We start from the raw sequence: 22,250 nt of genomic DNA, 5'->3' as shown, positions 1-22,250 counted from the left end.
CATCTGTAAGCCATAATCATTAACATAAATAGACACTTGAAATAGATCCCTGTGTGTAATGACTCTATACAATATATGTGTTTCACTTTTTGTATTAAATTACTGAAATAAATTAAATTTTTTGATGATATTCTAGTTTATAGAGATGTACCTGTATATGCCAGGATGGGCAATGTGTGTGCATATGTGGGAGATAGTATACAGAGGGGCAGCTTGTGTGGGGAATAGTATACAGAGGGGCAGTGTATGTGAGGGATATTATATCGACAGGAAGTGTGTGTGGGTGATATTATATATAGATGCAGTGTGTGTGGGAGAGATATTCTACATAGGGGTAGAGTATGTGTGATGATATTATACATAGGAGCAGTGTGGGAGAGGAGGTGTAGAGCGTGTATTATGGAGCGGGGTGGTGTAGAGGGTGTTATGGAGCGGGGCGGTGTAGAGGGTGTTATGGAGCGGGGCGGTGTAAAGGGTGTTATGGAGCGGGGGAGCTGTAGAGGGTGTATTATGGAGAGGGGCGGTGTAGAGTGTGTATTATGGAAAGAGGCGGTGTAGGTGATATGTTATGGTGTTATGGAGAGGGGCGATGTAGAAGGTGCATTATGGAGAGGGGCAGGCGATATAGAGGGTGTATTATTACTTTTCTGAGGGAAATACTTCACTTCAAGGGTGCTAAGACTTTTGCCCATGACTGTGTGTGTATATACAGTACATATATATATGTATATACAGTCAGGGCCAGAAATATTTGGACAGTGACACAAGTTTTGTTATTTTAGCTGTTTACAAAACATGTTCAGAAATACAATTATATATATAATATGGGCTGAAAGTGCACACTCCCAGCTGCAATATGAGAGTTTTCACATCCAAATCGGAGAAAGGGTTTAGGAATCATAGCTCTGTAATGCATAGCCTCCTCTTTTTCAAGGGACCAAAAGTAATTGGACAAGGGACTCTAAGGGCTGCAATTAACTCTGAAGGCGTCTTCCTCGTTAACCTGTAATCAATAAAGTAGTTAAAAGGTCTGGGATTGATTACAGGTGTGTGGTTTTGCATTTGGAAGCTGTTGCTGTGACCAGACAACATACGGTCTAAGGAACTCTCAATTGAGGTGAAGCAGAACATCCTGAGGCTGAAAAAAAAGAAAAAATCCATCAGAGAGATAGCAGACATGCTTGGAGTAGCAAAATCAACAGTCGGGTACATTCTGAGAAAAAAGGAATTGACTGGTGAGCTTGGGAACTCAAAAAGGCCTGGGCGTCCACGGATGACAACAGTGGTGGATGATCGCCGCATACTTTCTTTGGTGAAGAAGAACCCGTTCACAACATCAACTGAAGTCCAGAACACTCTCAGTGAAGTAGGTGTATCTGTCTCTAAGTCAACAGTAAAGAGAAGACTCCATGAAAGTAAATACAAAGGGTTCACATCTAGATGCAAACCATTCATCAATTCCAAAAATAGACAGGCCAGAGTTAAATTTGCTGAAAAACACCTCATGAAGCCAGCTCAGTTCTGGAAAAGTATTCAATGGACAGATGAGACAAAGATCAACCTGTACCAGAATGATGGGAAGAAAAAAGTTTGGAGAAGAAAGGGAACGGCACATGATCCAAGGCACACCACATCCTCTGTAAAACATGGTGGAGGCAACGTGATGGCATGGGCATGCATGGCTTTCAATGGCACTGGGTCACTTGTGTTTATTGATGACATAACAGCAGACAAGAGTAGCCGCATGAATTCTGAAGTGTACCGGGATATACTTTCAGCCCAGATTCAGCCAAATGCCGCAAAGTTGATCGGACGGCGCTTCATAGTACAGATGGACAATGACCCCAAGCATACAGCCAAAGCTACCCAGGAGTTCATGAGTGCAAAAAAGTGGAACATTCTGCAATGGCCAAGTCAATCACCAGATCTTAACCCAATTCAGCATGCATTTCACTTGCTCAAATCCAGACTTAGGCCTTGTGCGCACTGGGAAATGAAATTTCCTTGAGAAAATTCCGCATGCTCTCAAAGATTACCGCACCCGCGGTAACAAACCGCGGGAAACCGCACCCGAAAACCGCATGCGGTTTGCCGCAGTTTGCTGCGGTTTTACCGCGGTATTATTCGCGGTATTGCCGCGGTTTTGCCGCGTGCGGGTTGGGATGTGCTTTATTGCATTCAATGCAATAAAGCACATTGAAAAAAAAAAGAAAAAAAAAGTCATTTAATTCTGAGATAGTAGATAGACAGAAGAATAGATAGAGGGATAGATAGACAGACAGAGGGATAGATAGATAGATGACAGATCGCTGCATTTCCCACGGTCGGCAGTGAGTTCACATTACCGGCCGTGGGAAATGACCGGTAATTACCTCTGCTGTCTGCTGCTTTCATTCAGCGCTGTGTGTGACAGTCGCGGCTGGATGTAAGCAGCGCAGGACCTGTGGATTACGCCGGAGCGGTGGATTACGCCGGAGCTTTGGTGCGGGAGGGGTTAATAAAATGGTGAACGAGGCTTGTTTGTTTTATTTAAAATAAAGGATTTTTCGGTGTCTGTGTTTTTTTCACTTTACTTACGGGTTGATCATGTCAGCTGTCACATAGACGCTGCCATGATCAAGCCTGGAGTTAATGGCGGTGGTCCCCCACCATCATTAACCCCTTGTATTACCTTGCTGCCACTGCTACACGGCGGCAAGAAGAGCCGAGGACACGCCGGTGCTGCCGCATAATGTATGCGACAGTGCCGGGGCAGCTGCGGCTGATATTCTCGGCTGCCGGAGGGGGAGTGAGGCGGGGGACATTATCCCTGCCCCTCTCCCTCCCCAGCCTGAGAATACCGGGCCGCCGCTGTGTGCTTACCTCGGCTGGACGGTAAATATGCAGCGGAGCCCACGTTCTTTGTTTTCTATATTTCCGTTTTCTTTCTATGTGTGTTCTATGTGTCTGTGATGTCTATCTGTGTCTGTGATCTGTGTGTGTGAGTGTGATCTGTGTGTGTGTGTATTTACTCTCTGCTCGGCTTCCTCTTCCTGTAATGACATCACTTCCCTGCAAACCGCAGACAGGCGATGTACATTACCGGAGGTAAACCGCGAAATACCGCAGGGAATAACGCAGGAAAACGCAGTGAACCGCACAGAATTTGCTGCCTGCGTTATTCCCTGCGGGATTTCATGATTAACATTGGAGTCAATGGAGTGAAATCCCGCAGCGATGTGCGGAAAAGAAGTGACATGCACTTGTTTTTGCTGCGGGAATCCCGTAGCAAAACATGCAGCTGTCAAATTCCGCCCAGTGCGCACAGGATTTTTTTTCTCCATAGGATTTGCTGGTGATTCACTGCAGAGATGTTATGAACATTTTCTGCAGCGAAACATGCAGCAAATCCGCGGAAAATCCGCGGCAAAATCCGGTAAGTGCGCACATAGCCTTAAGACGGAAAGACCCACAAACAAGCAAGACCTGAAGGCTGCGGCTGTAAAGGCCTGGCAAAGCATTAAGAAGGAGGAAACCCAGCGTTTGGTGATGTCCATGGGTTCCAGACTTAAGGCAGTGATTGCCTCCAAAGGATTCGCAACAAAATATTGAAAATAAAAATATTTTGTTTGGGTTTGGTTTATTTGTCCAATTACTTTTGACCTCCTAAAATGTGGAGTGTTTGTAAAGAAATGTGTACAATTCCTACAATTTCTATCAGATATTTTTGTTCAAACCTTCAAATTAAACGTTACAATCTGCACTTGAATTCTGTTGTAGAGGTTTCATTTCAAATCCAATGTGGTGGCATGCAGAGCCCAACTCGCGAAAATTGTGTCCCTGTCCAAATATTTCTGGACCTAACTGTATATATATATATATATATATATATATATATATATATATATACGTATATATATATATATATATATATATATATATACTGTGTTTTTCGAAGAGTGATGGCAGACTGTGGAAGGTTTGCGAGGTGGAGGCGGAGCCGGGGTGGAGCCTGGGTGGAATCTCAAGGGAGGCCCCATAATTTTGCCAGTATGGGGCCCTGAAATTTCTAGTGGCGGCCCTGCTTGTATGTAATGTCTTGCAGAAGTTTGAGTGACGGAGGTTACTTAGATCTGCAAAGATTTTGTTGCCTAAATAGGTAAGATAATCTGTGCTCCATTTATAGGGCAGGGAGGTACTGTAACGGTATGGCTAGCTGATAGACTAATACCGTGTTTTTCCAAAAATAAGACACTGTCTTATATTTTTTTTGCCCCCCAAAAAAGCACTAGGGCTTATTGTTGGAGGAGGTCTTATTCTTGGAGAAACATGGTTGGGGGTAAGTTTACCCCCCAAAAAAGCAGACCCCCCCCCCACTTCCCTGGAGGCTCATACTCACCAGACCAGGACGTCTGCGTGGTTCCCAGGTCCTCTCCTGTGATCTCCGGTCGGTGCTGCACGCCGTCCTACCCTGCTGCTAGTTGACACGCTGACACACAGCAGATCGCAGGCACACACAGCAGATCACACATAGCAGATCACACACACACAGCAGATCACACACACACACAGCAGATCACACACACACACACAGCAGATCGCAGATATACACAGCAGATCGCAGGCACACACAGCAGAACACACACACAGCAGATCGCAGATATAAACAGCAGATCACACACAGCACATCGCAGGCACACACAGCAGATCACAGATACACACATCCGATCGCAGGCACACACACAGCAGATCGCAGGCACACACAGCAGATCACACACAGCAGATCACAAACACACAGCAGATCACACACACACACACACAGCAGATCGCAGATATACACAGCAGATCGCAGATATAAACAGCAGATCACACACAGCACATCGCAGGCACACACAGCACATCGCAGGCACACACAGCACATCGCAGGCACACACAGCCGATCACAGATACACACATCCGATCGCAGGCACACACACACAGCAGATCGCAGGCACACACAGCAGATCACACACAGCAGATCACAAACACACAGCAGATCACTCACACACACACACACACACACACACAGCAGATCGCAGATATACACAGCAGATCACACACAGCAGATCACAGGCACACACAGCAGATCACACACACAGCAAATCGCAGATATAAACAGCAGATCACACACAGCACATCGCAGGCACATACAGCAGATCGCAGGCACATACAGCAGATCGCAGGCACACACAGCCGATCACAGATACACACATCCGATCGCAGATACACACATCCGATCGCAGGCACACACACACACAGCAGATTGCAGATATACACAGCAGATCACACACAGCAGATCCCAGGCACACACAGCCATCACAGATACACACATCCGATCGCAGGCACAAACAGCCGATCACAGATACACACATCTGATCACAGGCACACACAGCCGATCACAGATACACACATCTGATCACAGGCACACACAGCCGATCACAGATACACACAGCCGATCACAGGCACACACAGCCAATCACAGATACACACAGCCGATCACAGATACACACATCCGATCGCAGGCACACACAGCCGATCACAGATACACACATCCGATCACAGGCACACACAGCCGAACACAGATACACACATCCGATCACAGGCACACACAGCCGATCACAGGCACACACAGCCGAATGCAGACACACACAGCCGATCGCAGAAAAACACAGCCGATAGCAGACACACACACAGCCGATTGCAGACACACACAGCAGATCACATACACACACACACACAGCAGATCATACACACACGCACACACACACTCACATCACATCCAGCACTTACGGCAGCAGGGAATGAGAGCAAGTCACTTGTCCGGCCGCAGGTCCTGTTCCTTGCGCTCCACTGCACTGCCTCTCAGGATTCTCCCGGCAAGAAGAGATCGGTGTTGCTGGATGAGGTGAGTGTGTATGCGATCTGATGTGTGTGTGATCCGATGTTTGTGTGTGTGATTTGATGTTTGCGTGTGATCCGATGTTTGTGTGTGCGATCTGATTATGTGTGTGCGATCTGATTATGTGTGTGCGATCTGACTGTGTGTGCGATCCAATGTTTGTGTGTGAGATCTGGGGTGTGTGTGTGAGATCTGATTGTGTGTGTGTGTGTGTGTGTGTGTGTGAGAGAGAGAGAGAGAGAGAGATCTGATGTGTGCGGGTGTGTGATCACTGCAGGTCCTGCCGCTCAGCATCGGGTGAGTGTAATTGCCGGGTGCCGCTGTCTATAATGAAGTGTCCTGCAGTATCTGTAACTTTTTTTGCTGCACGGACACTTCATTATTGGTCCGCGACTAGGGCTTATTTTCGGGGGAGGGCTTATATTTAAGCCTTTCTCCGAAAATGCTGAAAATCCCTGCTAGGGCTTATTTTTGGGGGAGGTCTTATTTTTGGAAAAACACGGTAGATGGAGAAATACGCCTATCAGAAGTCAGGGTGCACCGTGCAGTGATGTTATGGCTGCTGCTGGTAGATAAATGCCTGAACTGCAACTAGGCAAATGCTACTAAATATCAGAGTCGCCTGAGTTAAAGAACCCACAGGGAGGAAAGTAAAGGTAAGACCATGAACTCTATTACAACACAGAGAGGTATGGGGTATAGCTATATTAATGGCATTTCTGTTACTGTCAGGGCACTAAGGTCTGAGATCTCGTGTTACAAATCACACGGATGCTTTAATATAAACTCTACCGAGCACTGTTATTTCACAGCGTCAGGTTAAGACTTATAACTTCTGTTACTTCACAGAAGCAAATATATATGTGACGCCCTGGACAAGCCAGGGGTCACAGGTAATGACATCACCACACCCTACACCCCGGTTAGGCACATCAAAGCTAGACCAGAAATCCTTGTTGCCTTCCCCAGGGGCTGATGTCCACACCAGGGGGTGGAGCCAGGCGGTTGGTCTCCACCCACCAAGGAGTTCACAGTCCTGGTCCTGGAGGAGGGAAACACAGGCAGTGAGAGAGGAGAGTTCAGCTCAGGCAGAGCTGGAGTGAAGTTAGAGAGAGAGTGAGAGGGAAGCTAGGGAAGTGAAGGAGAGAGGAGTTGTGAGGTGGAAGTGGAAGGAGAAAAAGTGACAGTTAAAGAGCCTGAAGTTGGTCCGGGTGTGTGCCCCGGACAGACACAGCAAGGTTAGCAGACGGTGGTGACCGTCTGCAGGAGTGGCCTATCAGAGTTACCGTGAGGACCGCGGACGGGTGGTGGCCCGGCGGTACCGGACCGGTACACAAGGAGAAGCCAGCACCATTGGCAGGGGCCTTTCGGATCCCAGCAAGGCTAGGAGTCGCCGTGAATTTGCCAAATCCGTCAGTGAAGGGGACCTCCGGGTCTCCAAACAACTAAGTCCCGATTGAAGGCAACAGTCCAACCGTATGAGAGAGACACCGCCACCGCCAAGGCACCAGTTTCTCGGGGCCAGCGCCTGCGGGCAGAGAGGGGCTCCTCCGGCCCATGTCCAAGTCGGGAAGCGGGTAACCGGTGGGAATCCATCGCTACCAACACTGAACTTAGGTGCAGGAAAAGAGACAGTCACCGTTAACTACCGGGGAAAAGCAACAGCAGCCGTCCGTGGGAACCGTCTTTCCAGCCGTGTGTTTTACCGAGAACTGTGTCACCGTCTCAGGCTGAGTGAGTACCACCGTGCCATGAGGCACAGCGCTGACCCCGCGACCCTGCACCTCACCAGGCCCTGCACCTGGCCTGTCATCCCTCATCCTCCACCAAATCACTGGGCCCCGGGACAACCAACCCCTACCCACGGAGGGGAGAACTAACAACTCTGCTGCTCCCTGTCACCGCTCCCGGGATCCCCATACAGAGCAGCGGTGGTGTTACCAAAAATCATCACAACCGTGGGTGGCGTCACGGACAATAAATCCCCAAAACCAAACCCCTTTTCACTCACGGGCGAGGAGCGCCGCTCGAGTCCCCGGGATCCGGCCCATCGCTCGAGCCACCGAGCAGCAGCGGCCGCAGCAGCAGCGGCAGCCGGACCCGAGCAGTGGGAGAGCGCAGCGTCCCCTCTTCCGCCCGCGACATATATATGTGGCGTACACAGTACGAATAGGGTGTATTTAGTGGACACTAACCATATCCCACAATGGAGGAGAATCAAAGGGTGTGTAGAGGAGTAAATGAGGTCACTAGCTCCTATCAAGGACTACTGTGGAGTTCCACCGGCTAACCACCAGTGAACCCAGTACTAGTGTAGCCCAGAAGCTCTGCCTAACCGGCAACTGACCCTAAACCGGTCTGATGTGACCGCGACGCCTCACCCTACACCTGCCTCCTAACCCTGTATTAGTCCCTTAGGACTTCGACGCCTGGCCCTGTACTAATGTGGTAAGGGCGTGCTGCACCACATATGAAGACAACTGAGCATGGCCATGTGGGTGCCCAAGGCTTATATAACTTATATAAGGACAGCCCACAAGATGGAGATCCCTATGGTATTTGCTTTGGACACTTTATTAGTACTTGTGTTTTGGTGCCAAAGAGACATTTGCAGTCGGAAAACTGTTAGGTCCAGGGGGATTGGGAGATTCCAAACTGGGTCTACGTATTTCCTCCACCCTTGTGTCTCAGTGTTTTTTACCTGTCAAAGTTAAAATAAAGGGGCAAAATGTCTCTGTTAAGGTTTTTCTTGATAGTGGCTCAGGGGCAAACATAATTGATAAACAGTTTGCTCGCTCCTCATGGTTAGAGTTTGACAAGTTATCCAGTCCTGTCCAGATCTTTGCTATTGATTCATCACCTCTCTCCCAAGGGGTCTTTAAGGAATGTGTATCAGGGTTGGAGCTCTGCATAGGGGTACTCCTTTCAGAGCGCATTACTTGATATGTACTCAAAGTCCTTCCTAAGCAAAATGTGTTAGGCTTCCCTTGGTTTACATTACATAACCCGCTGGTTGACTGGAAGACCCAAGACCTGGGGCATAATGACAACGGTTACAAAGATCCCCACTGCGACCGGTCCCGGCAGGGTTAGGCGCCTGGTGCCCACTCTGTAAAGAATTAGCCGGCTCCTTTCTGTGAGAGGAGCTGGGCTGTAACAGCAGACCATGCAGCCACTATGGGGCCTGTGAGTTAGGGGGGCAGCACAGGTCCCTCTCACCCATAATCACCCGTTATCACACACAGGAATGATGAAGAATGGAGTGCAGCGCTCTACCCCATCCTTCATCATGCTCCCCCTGTGCTTGACGTCTCAGTGCAGCAGAGCACAGTGACGTTCCTACTGCGTGACTGCTGTGCTAAGATATGCAGAGTGCACAGTGCAGGACGGGAGGACGCTCTGACTGGAGCAGCGGCGGAATGAGGAGAGGTGAGAACTTGTTTATTTTTTTAATCAGTGAGTACACGGTGGCCAGAGGCCTATGGGGCTTCATTACATTGTACGGGGGCTGCATAATGCAATATGGACTATGTGGCTGTATAATGCAATATGGACTATAGGGAACTGGTCTACAGCACTGTACACTGAGGTCCAGCTAGCACCCCCTGGTCTACAGCGCTGTTTGGTGTATAGCTCTGCTAAGTAGCATTGCTGTGCACTGAGGCTCATTGTACAATGCTGCTACTCTACTTGCAGAATTTGCTCAGACAGCAGCAGGGATAAGAACATCATATGTGTCCAGCCGTCTTTCCCCTCCTGCCAGCTGTATGTTCTCCATAACCCCACCCCCATATGATCAAAGCCCCGCCCGTGTCTCATCCCCACCCCACCCCACCCCACCCTGGCGGACCATGGAAAAATCGGGTTTCTACACTCAAATCTTTGAAAGGGATGTTTATGCTCTTTTTTTCTTTTTTTTTTTTTTAAATCCCCATATTCTGAAAGGTATTATTTTTATATTTATGAATATGATTTTTAAGATATTTAATTGCGAAAGTAAGAGGTTTTTCTATCAAATTGTTTGGTATATATATAGCGCCCGTGAACCCCTCAGGGTGCTACAAGGTTCTGCATCCCCACCAGGATGCAAGGCCTACCCCCTCAGGGATTCCGAAATGTAAAACGAAACCAGAAGCAAGGAGCCCGGAGGCCCTGCACCAGAATGCCTCCAGGACTGTTACTGACAACATGTCTGCTCCAGGGGATCGTGCCAATGTCCTAGTTCAACCAGGGACATGGACCGCGGAGAGGCTAGAGGCGGAGGTCTAGCGGCTGTGCTGGACTCTGTGAGCGGAACACCTGCAGCGAGTTGAGGAGTGAAAGGCGGAGATGATGGAGGTGGTGGCAGCCATGCGGGTCCAAAAGAGAGGAGCACTGCTTGACCAGGCTGCACCGATCCAGCTACCGGAATCCATCCTCGACCAGGTCATGTCACCGCCAGAGCCCGAGAGACCAGAAGCAGTCGCATCACCTTCTCCGCTGGAAAAGGACACAGTGTTGCCAGCATCCCCTGTCAGACCAGAAGCTTCATCCTTTGATCCAGTGATGGCAGCCCAGGCGATGACATCATTGAGAGCCGTGGAGGAGGCCGGCACCAGTGCTGACGACTGTCCCCAGGTACTGTACCCAGACGCTGTCGGGGACCCAGCAGTGAGCTACCCTGAACCAAGTAGCGGGAAGACAGCAGTCGTCACCTGGGGGCGGGCCACTGGGATGTGTTGTTTGTTCCTATCCCAGGAGGCCAAGTGAACCAGATGGCCCCTATCCAGCACCTTGGTAGCCATGACCTGCTATTCTACCAGTTTGTTTGTTTACTGTTGAACTGTTCCTGAAAAAGTTTAAAAATGCTTTGAAAAATTGAAAAGTTACGAGTTTTTGAGATGTTTTTGATAAAAATGGACCCAGGCTGCAGGATTGGCAGCAGCCAACACAAACTTGTGTTCTTGTAAATAATTGCACCAGTTGTGCCCTACCAGGGTACACTCATCCAGCACACATTGCTGTGGGCACCACCACCAGGAGAGGCCAGGTGCAGGAAAGGTCTGCGGCAGAGGCGGCAGAGACCTGGTCACCAGTGAAACCGGTGACCTGCCTCCTTAGAAGAGATCTGGGACCAGGATCTTTGGGTGTTGGGTGCAGGGAGGGATACCCAGGTTGCAACGTTTAAAGTAATGAACCTTCCCTTCGTAGGATGGACCTGTTATGCTTAATGTTTTACCTGTTGAAAATAAAAATAAAAATGTGTAACAGTTTACCTTTCAGCCCAAGGACATGCTGGAATTAACCAAGGGGGAATGTAGTGCCCCTGAACCCCTCATTGTGCTATAAGGTTCTGCATCCCCACCAGGATGCAGCGCCTACCACCTCAGGGACCCAGAACCCCAGTGCCAGTACCAACAAAAACCTAGGTAATTCCAGTGTTCCCCAACAATCCCCCATAGAATGGTACTTAGCTTGGGTGGGACCATGGATGGCCACCTAGAGGTGGAGCCACTCCAGTCCACTAGTTGACCAGGTGGGAGGGGCAGACTTTGGAGAGTAGTCAGTTGAGTAGTGACTGTGGAAGGGTGAAGGTGGAAGTAAAGTGACACCTTGACACGGGTTGACGGCGACCTGGTACCCAGGAGAGGTGGTTGCTGGCGGAGTACTCCCGTAACTACGCACCGACAGGGTACAGGACCCTAGGACAGGTAAGACCTTCAAGCCGACCTGTTAACACCTGCACAGCAACGGGGACCATCAAGGACCTTGCTGACCCTAAAGAATCCGAAGACTCAGTAGCAAAGGGAGAGCCGGGAACTGGACCAGAGACTCCAACCCCACTGAGTTCACGCTACCGTCAGTCGGACAGAGGTGGACAAACCACAAACCAGGGACCCCCAGTGTTCCATACCACGGGGACCCACTTACCAGAGACGGGTGCAGGGGAAGAAGGTATCAGAGAACCAGACTGGCACTCTAACGAAGGGGACCTGGAGGCGAAACAAGCCAGCCTCGGGCAACCAGTTAACACCTGAAAAGTGAGTAAACCTGTTGCACTGAATACCTGTCTGGACTCCTTCTTCCGACGTCCACCGCACCATACTCCCGCTGGGGCAATACCCTACTTGCGGAGGGACTACCATACTAGTTGCTCATACCATCAGCCCCAGTAGAGACACTCTGCAGTGGCGGCCCCATATATTTAGCCGCAACACCGCAAGTGGCGTCATGAATAATTTTATTCACAAATCCCCTGTAAATATCCCCATTACAAAAAGGGCCCAGGGCACGGAACCGGGTAATGGCCACCATCATGACATCCCCAGGACGTATACTACCCGGAACAGAGTACACCATATCCCTGGGTGCGACTTATATACAGTATTGTTTATACTTCATCGTGTTCAAGACATATTATAGTGTGATATTTTGCAAGATTGTACTATGGCAGATACGGAAATACTTTATTTTTCTGACTTTTTTTTATGTTGGCTATCTTTCTCTTTAGCCCCAATAAATATGTATTCTCCCCTTTTTGAAGGTCTGCTGATCGTCACACATCCCAAAAAAGTGATGTCAAAAATGCCTGACAATACATGATTGCAGCAGCAGCGTGCAAGCTCGATGGCTACTCTAGTTATATTCTTACAGTGATTAGGTAAAAATAACAGAAGAGGGAAAAAAAACTAGAGAGAAATTCTTATGAATATTGTGAACACCTACGGAAAGTCATAAAACCTTTAATTTCCTTCTTAAGCTTCTCCACAACTCTATATCTTTCCATGATGTCATATACTCTTTCTGAGTACCCTTTCCTGACCTCACCTCCTCTTCCTTATTTGTTATAGAGAAAGAAAATAATACAATATTTAAAAAAAACACCATAGAATGAGACGGGTCGTGACATTAAAACTTTATTTTAGCTATATCGACTATATTTCCATAGTCTTATAAAACAGAGCTGTAGATTATAAGATGTTTAGTGAAGTGCAGAGCATCTTTCTTGATTATTATTATTATTATTATTGTTTATTTATAGAGCACCATTGATTCCATGGTGCTGTACATGAGGGGGTTACATACAGAATACATGTACACGTTACAATAGACAGACTAGCACAGGGGGAAGAGGGCCCTGCCCTTGCGGGCTTACATCCTAAAGGATTTTGGGGAGGAGACAGTAGGTGGGGTGTAGGTGGGGCGGCAGCTCCGCACGGTGGTGGGGCGGCAGCTCCGCACGGTGGTGGGGCGGCAGCTCCGCACGGTGGTGGGGCGGCAGCTCCGCACGGTGGTGGGGCGGCAGCTCCGCACGGTGGTGGGGCGGCAGCTCCGCACGGGGGTGGGGCGGCAGCTCCGCACGGGGGTGGGGCGGCAGCTCCGCACGGGGGTGAAGCAGTGAGGTCATTGAAGGTTATAGGCATTTCTGATCTTGATTCAAAAAGGTATAAAAATATCTATCAACATGTGAAATCAATGCATGAATTCCAACTCATAATGACAGGATAGGAATGAACTGTACAAAACAAAAATTACGCCTTCAATAATGAGTTGTAAATAGTTAAAGAGGTTTTCTAGGTATTTCTGGACCTAGCGACTAATATTTTAAGGGTCTTGCTTGCCCCTTCATTGCTTACTTGCGCTTGTCTGTATTGGTTGCTTTGTCTGGTATTGGGCAGAGCTGCAGTATCTGGTACAGGTATATTACAGTATATTGGTACAGTCTAAACTACAGGACTTTCCTTGTGTTAACCTCTCTGCTCTACACCCAGTACTCAGACATGGAGACTTCTCATACACATACATTGACTCTAGTGTACAGATCTTGCTGAGCAGCAGTTGAAAGCAGCTTTTTAAAGAGAATGTACTGGGCATCGAAACAAACAGCATTACAGAATAATGTTTGAGAAAAAAGGAAGAAAAATAACAAGAGCACTCAAGAAAAAAAGTTTTGGAAGTCTGAAGAGCCTGTAGTGCTCCAAAACTACCAGATGTAGTGGGTTGTGCAGCTCATAGTCTTCTCTCAAACAGCTGATTGGACTGCCAAGATTCAGACCCCTTTTGATATGATTGGCTATGTCTTCAATATCACAGTGCTGGGAAAACCCATTAACACCTGGCTAACCACTTTAATAAAAAATGTAAATAGATTGAAAATGGATTGATTAGAAATTGATAGGAAACATGCTACGTACACAACATGGCTTAAAGGAATGCATGTTAATTGCTAAACAATGTTGTAAAATAATTCTAAAGGGTTTTTATATGTTCTTTTTATTTTCAAAATCCAATATTTTCACAGACTTGAGTTTCATCTAAATCACATACCACATGAGCTTACATACATCACTTTCATTAGTGGAAAGCCTTGGAAAAACCGAAGATATAGGTTCTCCAGTTCTAAATAATTCTAAGCTCCTCCATACTGAGGTAACCTCTGCTCCTCAGCAGCTGGAGGGCCACCATTATGTGAATGTGAAAAAACAAACTATGTATTTATTTAGAAGAAAAAAACAATAGCCCCTTATGCAGTATTTGCCACCGGTGTTGCACTAGAATGGCTATCTTTCTTACAAGTGTGGTCTAGAAAAGATTTGTAGTTGATGCGGCCATCCATATTCTGGTCATATTTGGACATGATGTGAAAAACCTCATCTTCGTCAAGTACAAAGTTGCAGAGCTTCAAAACAGATCTAAATTCTGGTAGAGATAAGTAGCCACTGCTGTCCATATCCAGCTTCTTGAAAGCTCTGCGTAGAGTTTTCCATTCTCCTTTCAGCTGCGTATTAGAAAAGATGGAAGTTTTAAATCCCCCGTATAAAATTGGGAACTTATGACTTTATATAAATATTTCCAAGTTCATGATGAACAGATCTATAAAAAACTTTATTCGATTATGAATTAAACACCAATTGCTAAGAATAAGGGCTTGCTCATACCACCCAATATTCGGTCTGAGTGCGATCCAACAAAACCATCGGAACACACTCTGGCCAATGTTATTCTATGGAGCCGTGCACAAGTCCAATTTTTTCCTTGGACCAAGTTGACTCCATAAATTGTTTTGCACTCAGCCATGCAAGTCAATGGGCTTGTGCAGTCTGATTTTCACAAAATGACAGAAAAAAAAGATTTCACTATATTCTCTATCTTGTCCACATCTGAGAAAATCACATCTCAGGATGTGATTACCATAATTGATCAAATTTTCTTGGATGAGGAAAAAAAAAACAGCAGTTTGACAACATTTTTAGGCCTCTTTCACATGTCAGTCAAAAACACACAAGTTTGTCACTGACATGTTAAGGATGCATTTGGCCCTCTGTGTGCCGTGATTTTGGCACATGTGTGATCTGTGATAGCACACGGAGATTGGGCACTTATACTCACCTGTCTCCACCACTGCTGTCCGTGGTGCTAATGTCTCTGGCTCTGCTGTTTCCGGCAGCTGCCGCCTCACAGCTGCTGTTACTTCCAGGTCACAATGCAGTGAATATTCATGAACATAATTAGCCAGCCTGGAAGCAGGAGACAGCAGTGACCAGACACAGAATCGCTGGAGACCGGTGAGTATAAAATAATTTTATTTCAAAGATACGTGTTTTCTTTGCTATGTGTTACACAGATCACACCACTGTGTAGTTTCTGTGACATCAGTGATGCCATAGAAAAACGGACATGTCTCGGTGCAGAACACACAGACACACGTGTACTCCACATGGAAACATGGTCAGTGAGAAATCACTGATGTATGCGCAGACCATTTGATTTTAATGGGTCTGCGTATGTCTGTGATTATGGTACATATAAAAATTGCAACAAACATACCAGATTCACTGACATGTGATGGGGGCCTTACATGTTCACCGTAAACAACACTCAGTGCAAATATGTTAAAAAAAAAAAATGGAACTGACAAGCAAGCTCTATGGTGTGTACAGAGGTTTTGAAGGATTTGAAGTTTTATATAAATAAAGGTTACAATGAAACGTTTTGAAATGAATGAATAAGAATATTCTTGTTCACCTAATGAAAGTGAAAACCACAGGGCTAGTCTAGTATATTGCACACCTAAAGGATCAATTACAATTCTACGCAATTAAACAATTCTCTGACTATCATCCTTAAATTATTTGTAACAAATCAGCTTGGTGGTGGTGGTGGTATTAAAACACATATTTTGTTGGAAATATGCAGAATTTTTCATTATTCAGATGTTAATCTTTCTCTACATAGGTCAAACACAGAGTTGAATGGATAAATTATAGAATATGATGCTGTAAACACAACAGAGAGAGCATGAAAAAGCATTAGCTATTAGGGATGAGCGAACTCGAATGGTAAAGTTTGGAGTTCAAACCAGACACCTAGTGTCCAGGGCTCGAACTCAAACATGGACTACTCACGAGTCCGTGGTCGAGTTCGGATTCTGTTTGGATGCTGAATAAAATTTGTTGAAATGCTGCAGCGCTGCCAATCAACAAGCTTTCAACATGGGTGTCGAAATGACATGGGGGCCCCCCTATTTTTAATAACCAGACAAGGTAAAGCAGATAGCTGGAGGCATGCTTGAAAAAGACAAACTGATGTCGAAACGTTGCATGTTTATTGCACTATGATGGAATAAAGAAAGAAAAAATCTGCACTCAGGAGGACGCTGTCAATCGCTTTTTTACATGGTAGCTGGAGGCTTCAGTCCTCAGCTGTCTGCTTTACCTTGGCTGGTTATCAAAAATAGAGGAGATCCTATGGTGTTTTTTATATTATTTATATATAAATAATTAAAAAATCCAGCAAGGGGTCCTCCCTCCCTTTTTTTGATAACCAGCCAAGGTAAAGCAGACAGGAGGGGGCTGGTATTATCAGGTTAGGAAGGCCTATGGTTATTTGTCCCTTCACAGTCTAAAAATAGTAGCCCACAGAATCCCCAGAAGTGGCACATCCACTAGATTAAAAATTTTAGCCTCTACAAGTGCAAAGATGGTAGAGACATACCCCACAAAACCTGCAGCAATAATTGCAGTGACAGGTAGTCCTATCAAGTATTGCCTTAGGGGGGCTGAATACAAATACAGGCCACATTTTTCAGATTTATATTTTAAAAATATTTAGAAAACCATGTATCATTCCCCTTACAGCTCTCCAATACGTGCTACTTAGTGTTGATATAGCACATAAAATCCCAATAAAAGACATATAAGTTTGTAGGTGCAACTTGAAAAAATGTAGAAATGTTCACGGAGTATGAATACTTTTTCAAAGCACTGTATATTGGTTCTCACGTATCAAATCTATAGATCTCAATCCTGGCAATCCTGAACTGGAAAGATACTTATCCTATTGTTTCCTAAGGCTGTAGTCACACTTTTTCATTGCTTTTAGTGGAAAAAGTTGCAAAAATGTAGAATGAAGAATTGACATGAGCCACACTTCAAATACACTGCAATTCTCAAATTCAGTCTGGAAAAAAAAAACAGGCCTGTGCCTGAGATTTCTGAAAATACACAGCTTTTGCAAAAAGATTTTAATTTGCATTTAAAAAAAAATTCTGCAAAAACCCTGCATGTGAACATAGCCTTAGTGCTAGTTATAATAGTCACCATAGGCTGCCTTCATTACATTCACAAGTCATTTATATTATCAGCATATACAAATAACAATATTAATATGGTCCTCGCATAGTTTATATACCGCATACACAGAATATGATACTAATAAATCATTGTAACTTTCTAAATGGAAGCACCTTGAGCGGGAGCAGCAGGTCTTAAATAACTCGAAGAGGTTAACTGGGGAAAGCTTAGTATTTCCCTCCCTTTGAATAGGGGAAGGAGGGCAATACATGCATGATGCAGTACTTTTCAGGACACACCATTTATCATTTCATGCATGGCCAACCATGCACATAATATAAGCGGGTGTCCGATGCAAATTGTCAAGACCTCATATCTGTCCTCTGTGAGCTTCTTTATATTAATACAAAACCTCCGCTAATCTGTCATTATTGAGGGACGCCCATTTTCAGTCTGCAGCAGGTACACCCTGCTTTAATTTACTGATTTGTTGGGTGTCCATTTCAAGTGTTTTACACAGCCATCAATAATTATGCACACATACAAAGCACAGGCAGGAACTGGATTAGAAATGTCTGGGCAGGGAACAGGTGGAGTTCATGCATTAGTCAAATTTATGAAACTGACCAGCCAATATAGTAACGCTAAAAAGAGAACTTTGTCATCTGAGGAAACGGAAAGGAAGACTTAAACCAAAATGAAGCTTTTGGCTATCATGATTGAATCACTGTTAGGACTCGTTCAGACGTCCAGGTTTTTATGGCATATGAAAAACAACTGGACCATATTTCAACAGTGATTTTCATCCAGTTTCCATCAAGGCGGTCAGAGAGTCTCATAGATCAGTGATTTAATTTTTGTTACAAAAATATACTGCGAAGCTTCTTCCATCCATTACAATGCTATCAATAGACAGCACACGGACTGCTGATGGCATCCACATGCTGTCCATGATTTTCATGGACGCATACATTAATATGATCCATGACTCCATTTAAAAACAGACTCATCTCCATCATTTTATTTTGCAGATGCACATTCCTCATAAAAAATCCCAGGCAGGTGATCACACCATAGATTATGATGCAGACATGTTCTACCTGTGAAAAACGATGTCTGAATAAAGCCATACAATGTTACCATTTCTCTATACTGTATATGTGTGAATAAGCACACACTGAATTCTCCATAGCCGGAGTCAAAACCTGGCATGTGAGCACAAGTATACGATATCCGATTACAGTGACTAGATGCGTGCTGCCTCGCACTTGCAATGAGGGGCCTCCCATGCACACATGTTGTCGGTATGTGGCCGGGCATTATGCATATTGAATACTTGTGGTCACCCAATCTCCCGCTCTCGGCCTCAGCACCGGAGAATCTTGACACTGTGCACTACGTGAGGATTCACAAGCTTGGAGTCACATATAGTGACCGCAGACTTTCGCGCCAAACCTGGACAACCCTTTAAAATCCTAGCTGTTTATATGTTTAGACGTTAATTAGACAGTCCTTAATAGTGAAGGCTGTTAATCAATAAGTAGGAATTTGAAATCAATCTGTTCAGGTCCTCCTGCCCTATAACAAGTTGCTTAAAGATCGGGCACTACGTGTAACTTGACAACTGCTCTTTATAAAAAAAAAAAAGATGGTACGATGGCCATCTGCTACCAACAGACTATCTTTTCAAGCCACGTTAGACTTCTTTACTGGACAGCGATTTTGGAATGAAGCAGAGAAGCAGATGATTTGGGAGGAGGAAAATTCATCAAGAACAGCGTGTTCACACTGGTCTCTATGAGGGGACATGCTGGAGTCAGACGCTCCAGATTCATAAAGATGTGCATTCCTCTTCATGAATCTGGAGCGTCTGACGAGTTGTGTGAGGATCCGGTCAAGGACTGGAGTGAGATTTTTGGAATACGGAATGCCACAGCTTACCATGAATTAGTGCTGTGGTGTCCCTCCCCTGTCGTGCCTCCATCCCGACCCAGCTGCACCCATTTTGTTAGAGCTGAGAGAAACTGGTATAAAAAAACTCCAAGTTGCACCTACATTTTGTGAGTGTTCAAATCTTTTAATCCAGAATCATGGTGTGAAAGCTTTGATGACTCGGGACCAAAGAGATTTCGGTAAAGAATCTAAAGCTAAAGATAAAAGACATAATACAGTATTCTCACCTGCGTTGTTATTTCTGATGTTCTGTTCTGTCACTGCACTGAACATTAAAAATAACAGCAGCGCCTTACAGACCCCATTGACATTAATGGGATCCATTGATTCTTCGTGTTCTTTTACTGTACAAAATAGAGCGGCATGATTCAATACTCTCGGATTTTTGTGAGAATCTGTAAGAGACTCTTATAACAGCTTTCAACGCAGATTCAGTCTGAGCCTAATGATTAATTTACACAGGCAGATTTTGAAGACCTGTTCACAATGGTCGTGACAAACTGTAGGGCACATAGGTACATGATCAAGGGTGTAACGATCGCGGTCGCATCGATCACTATCGCGACCGGGTCTGGGGATACAGGCAATAGGCCTGTATCCCCAGTAGAACACAAAGAACACAAGGCATCAAGCCGCAGATTTATTATACATTTACAGTGCCATACAAGCAAGATCAATCCTGCCTGTACGTTTGGGAAACATTCAATTTCTAATTTACTATAAAACCAGCAAATATGACAAATCATGAAGCTGATGAACTGATATAATTTTAGGAGCACTATTACCATGGCTCTCTCATCTGATTGTGCTAATGACACTCTGATCAATCTCTGATCAAAGTTTGATCCGTGTCCGATTTTCTTGGATGAGAGACAGGTGATGAAGAGATGGAGAAGATAATTTCTCCCGCTTCTACATTTTGACACAATGGTTGTTATAAATAAAATGGCTTTAAGGGGTGTTCCCGATTTGGGCATTTAAGGCTTAAGCGGGCTTTACATGCTGCGACATCGCTAGTGATCTCGCGAGCGATAGCACCCGCCCACGTCGGTTGCGCGTCACGGGGTGATCGCTGCCGTAGCGAACAATATCGCTACGGCAGCGTCACACGCAATTACCTCTTCCCCATCGTCGCTGTGGCCGCCGAACAATCTCTCCTTTAAGTTCGTTCGGCGTCACTAAGCGGCCGCCCAATAGAAGCGGAGGGTCAGAGATGAGCGGGCGGAACATCCGCCCACCTACTTCGTTCCTCATTGCGGGCGGCCGCAGGTACGGTGATGTTCCTCGTTCCTGCAGTGTCACACATAGCGATGTGTGCTGCCGCAGGAACGACGAACAACCTGCGTCCTGCAACAGCAACGATAATTGGGATTAGAACGACGTGTCAACGATCAACGATTAGGTGAGTAATTTTGATCGTTAACGGTCGTTCGTGCATTTCACACGCAACAACGTCGCTAACGAGGCCGGATGTGCGTCACGAATTCCATGACCCCAACGACATCTCGTTTAGCGATGTGGTTGCATGTAAAGTAGCCTTAATTCATAGGACAAGTAATAATTGCCTCAAAAAAGGCATATCAGACCTCTGGGGCGATACCTGTCTTTACAACAAGGCCATGAGGATATAGAGGTACCTGTACAGTCTCCACATGTTTTATACCAAGCACGTTATATTTAATTAATAGAATAAGGGAACCATACCATAAAGTTAAATAATAATAATAATAATAATAATAATAATAATAAAAAAAACAAAACAAAACAGTTAGTTTATGTGCAATTAAGTGTGACAGTAAATATCTACTAAGCAGCTGCTATTGTGACTTGAGAAGTTCCTAAAACTATATCAGATCGGGGAGCACGGTACATTAAATTCTTTACGGTTATCACTCTATATGAGATACAACTGCAATTAATAGCTCTGGATGAGAATTTACCTTTTTGCGCATCCTGGATGTCAGTGTTCCTAGGTCGTTATCATGATTTTCAGACAGATCTGCCTCTGACTGTGAACTCTGCATTACAGCTTCCATATTGGTTTTAGTCTTCAAAGCTTGCCGGTGGGGCACAAAAGGTTTTAGGAACTCAATGTAGGAAATACTAAAGATGAGATAAAATGCACATTTAGATAAAAAACAAAAATTCGAAACTATTAATGAATATCTTTATTAACACTTGTGCACATGTTTATGGCTGTGCTCGGATCTTTCACGACGAAATAAACTAATGTAGTATTAAAAAACTCATAATGTGGATACAGCCTAAGGGCGGCTTTGCACACTACGACATCGCAGGTGCGATGTCGGTGGGGTCAAATCGAAAGTGACGCACATCCGGCGTCACTTGCGATGTCGTAGTGAGTAAATCCTAGATGATACGATGAACGAGCGCAAAAGCGTCGTGATCATATCATCGGTGCAGGTTCCAACATTTCCATAATGCCGGTGCCGTGACAGGTACGATGTTGTTCCTCGTTCCTGCGGCAGCACACATCACTGTGTATGAAGCCGCAGGAGCGAGGAACATCTCCTTACCTGCCGCCGGCGGCTATACGGAAGGAAGGAGGTGGGAGGGATGTTTACATCCTGCTCATCTCCGCCCCTCCGCCGCCATTGGCCGCCTGCCGTGTGACGTCGCTGTGACGCCACACGACCCGCCCCCTTAGGAAGGAGGCGGGTCGCCGGCCAGAGCGACGGTCGCAGGGCAGGTGAGTGCATGTGAAGCTGGCGTAACGATAATTATCGCTACGCCAGCTATCACAAGATATCGTACCTGCGACAGGGGTGGGGACTATCGCGTGCGACATCGCAGCATCGACTTGCGAT

General features: G+C 45.8%; 1 protein-coding gene across 4 annotated transcripts in view; it reads right to left on the bottom strand.

Moving 5' to 3' along the window:
* Positions 1-22,250, bottom strand: part of LOC142290654 (EF-hand calcium-binding domain-containing protein 6-like) — a 483,996-nt gene that overhangs the window by 238,845 nt on the left and 222,901 nt on the right. For 3 of the 4 annotated variants that reach the window (XM_075334633.1, XM_075334650.1, XM_075334642.1), the window contains 2 exons: positions 21,363-21,525; positions 12,867-14,675 (listed from right to left, as the gene is read on the bottom strand). In XM_075334633.1, the coding sequence (XP_075190748.1) occupies positions 14,421-14,675; positions 21,363-21,525 (418 nt within the window). In that variant the 3' untranslated portion in view covers positions 12,867-14,420. Of the gene's footprint in view, positions 1-12,866; positions 14,676-21,362; positions 21,526-22,250 lie in introns of those variants that run through there. The other variant, XM_075334657.1, reaches the window with a different exon arrangement.

Source organism: Anomaloglossus baeobatrachus, chromosome 1 (genome assembly GCF_048569485.1).
Source record: "Anomaloglossus baeobatrachus isolate aAnoBae1 chromosome 1, aAnoBae1.hap1, whole genome shotgun sequence".
Taxonomy (NCBI): domain Eukaryota; kingdom Metazoa; phylum Chordata; class Amphibia; order Anura; family Aromobatidae; genus Anomaloglossus; species Anomaloglossus baeobatrachus.
The sequence above is the reverse complement of the archived record's forward strand: the minus strand, read 5'-3'. Positions and strand labels throughout refer to the sequence as shown.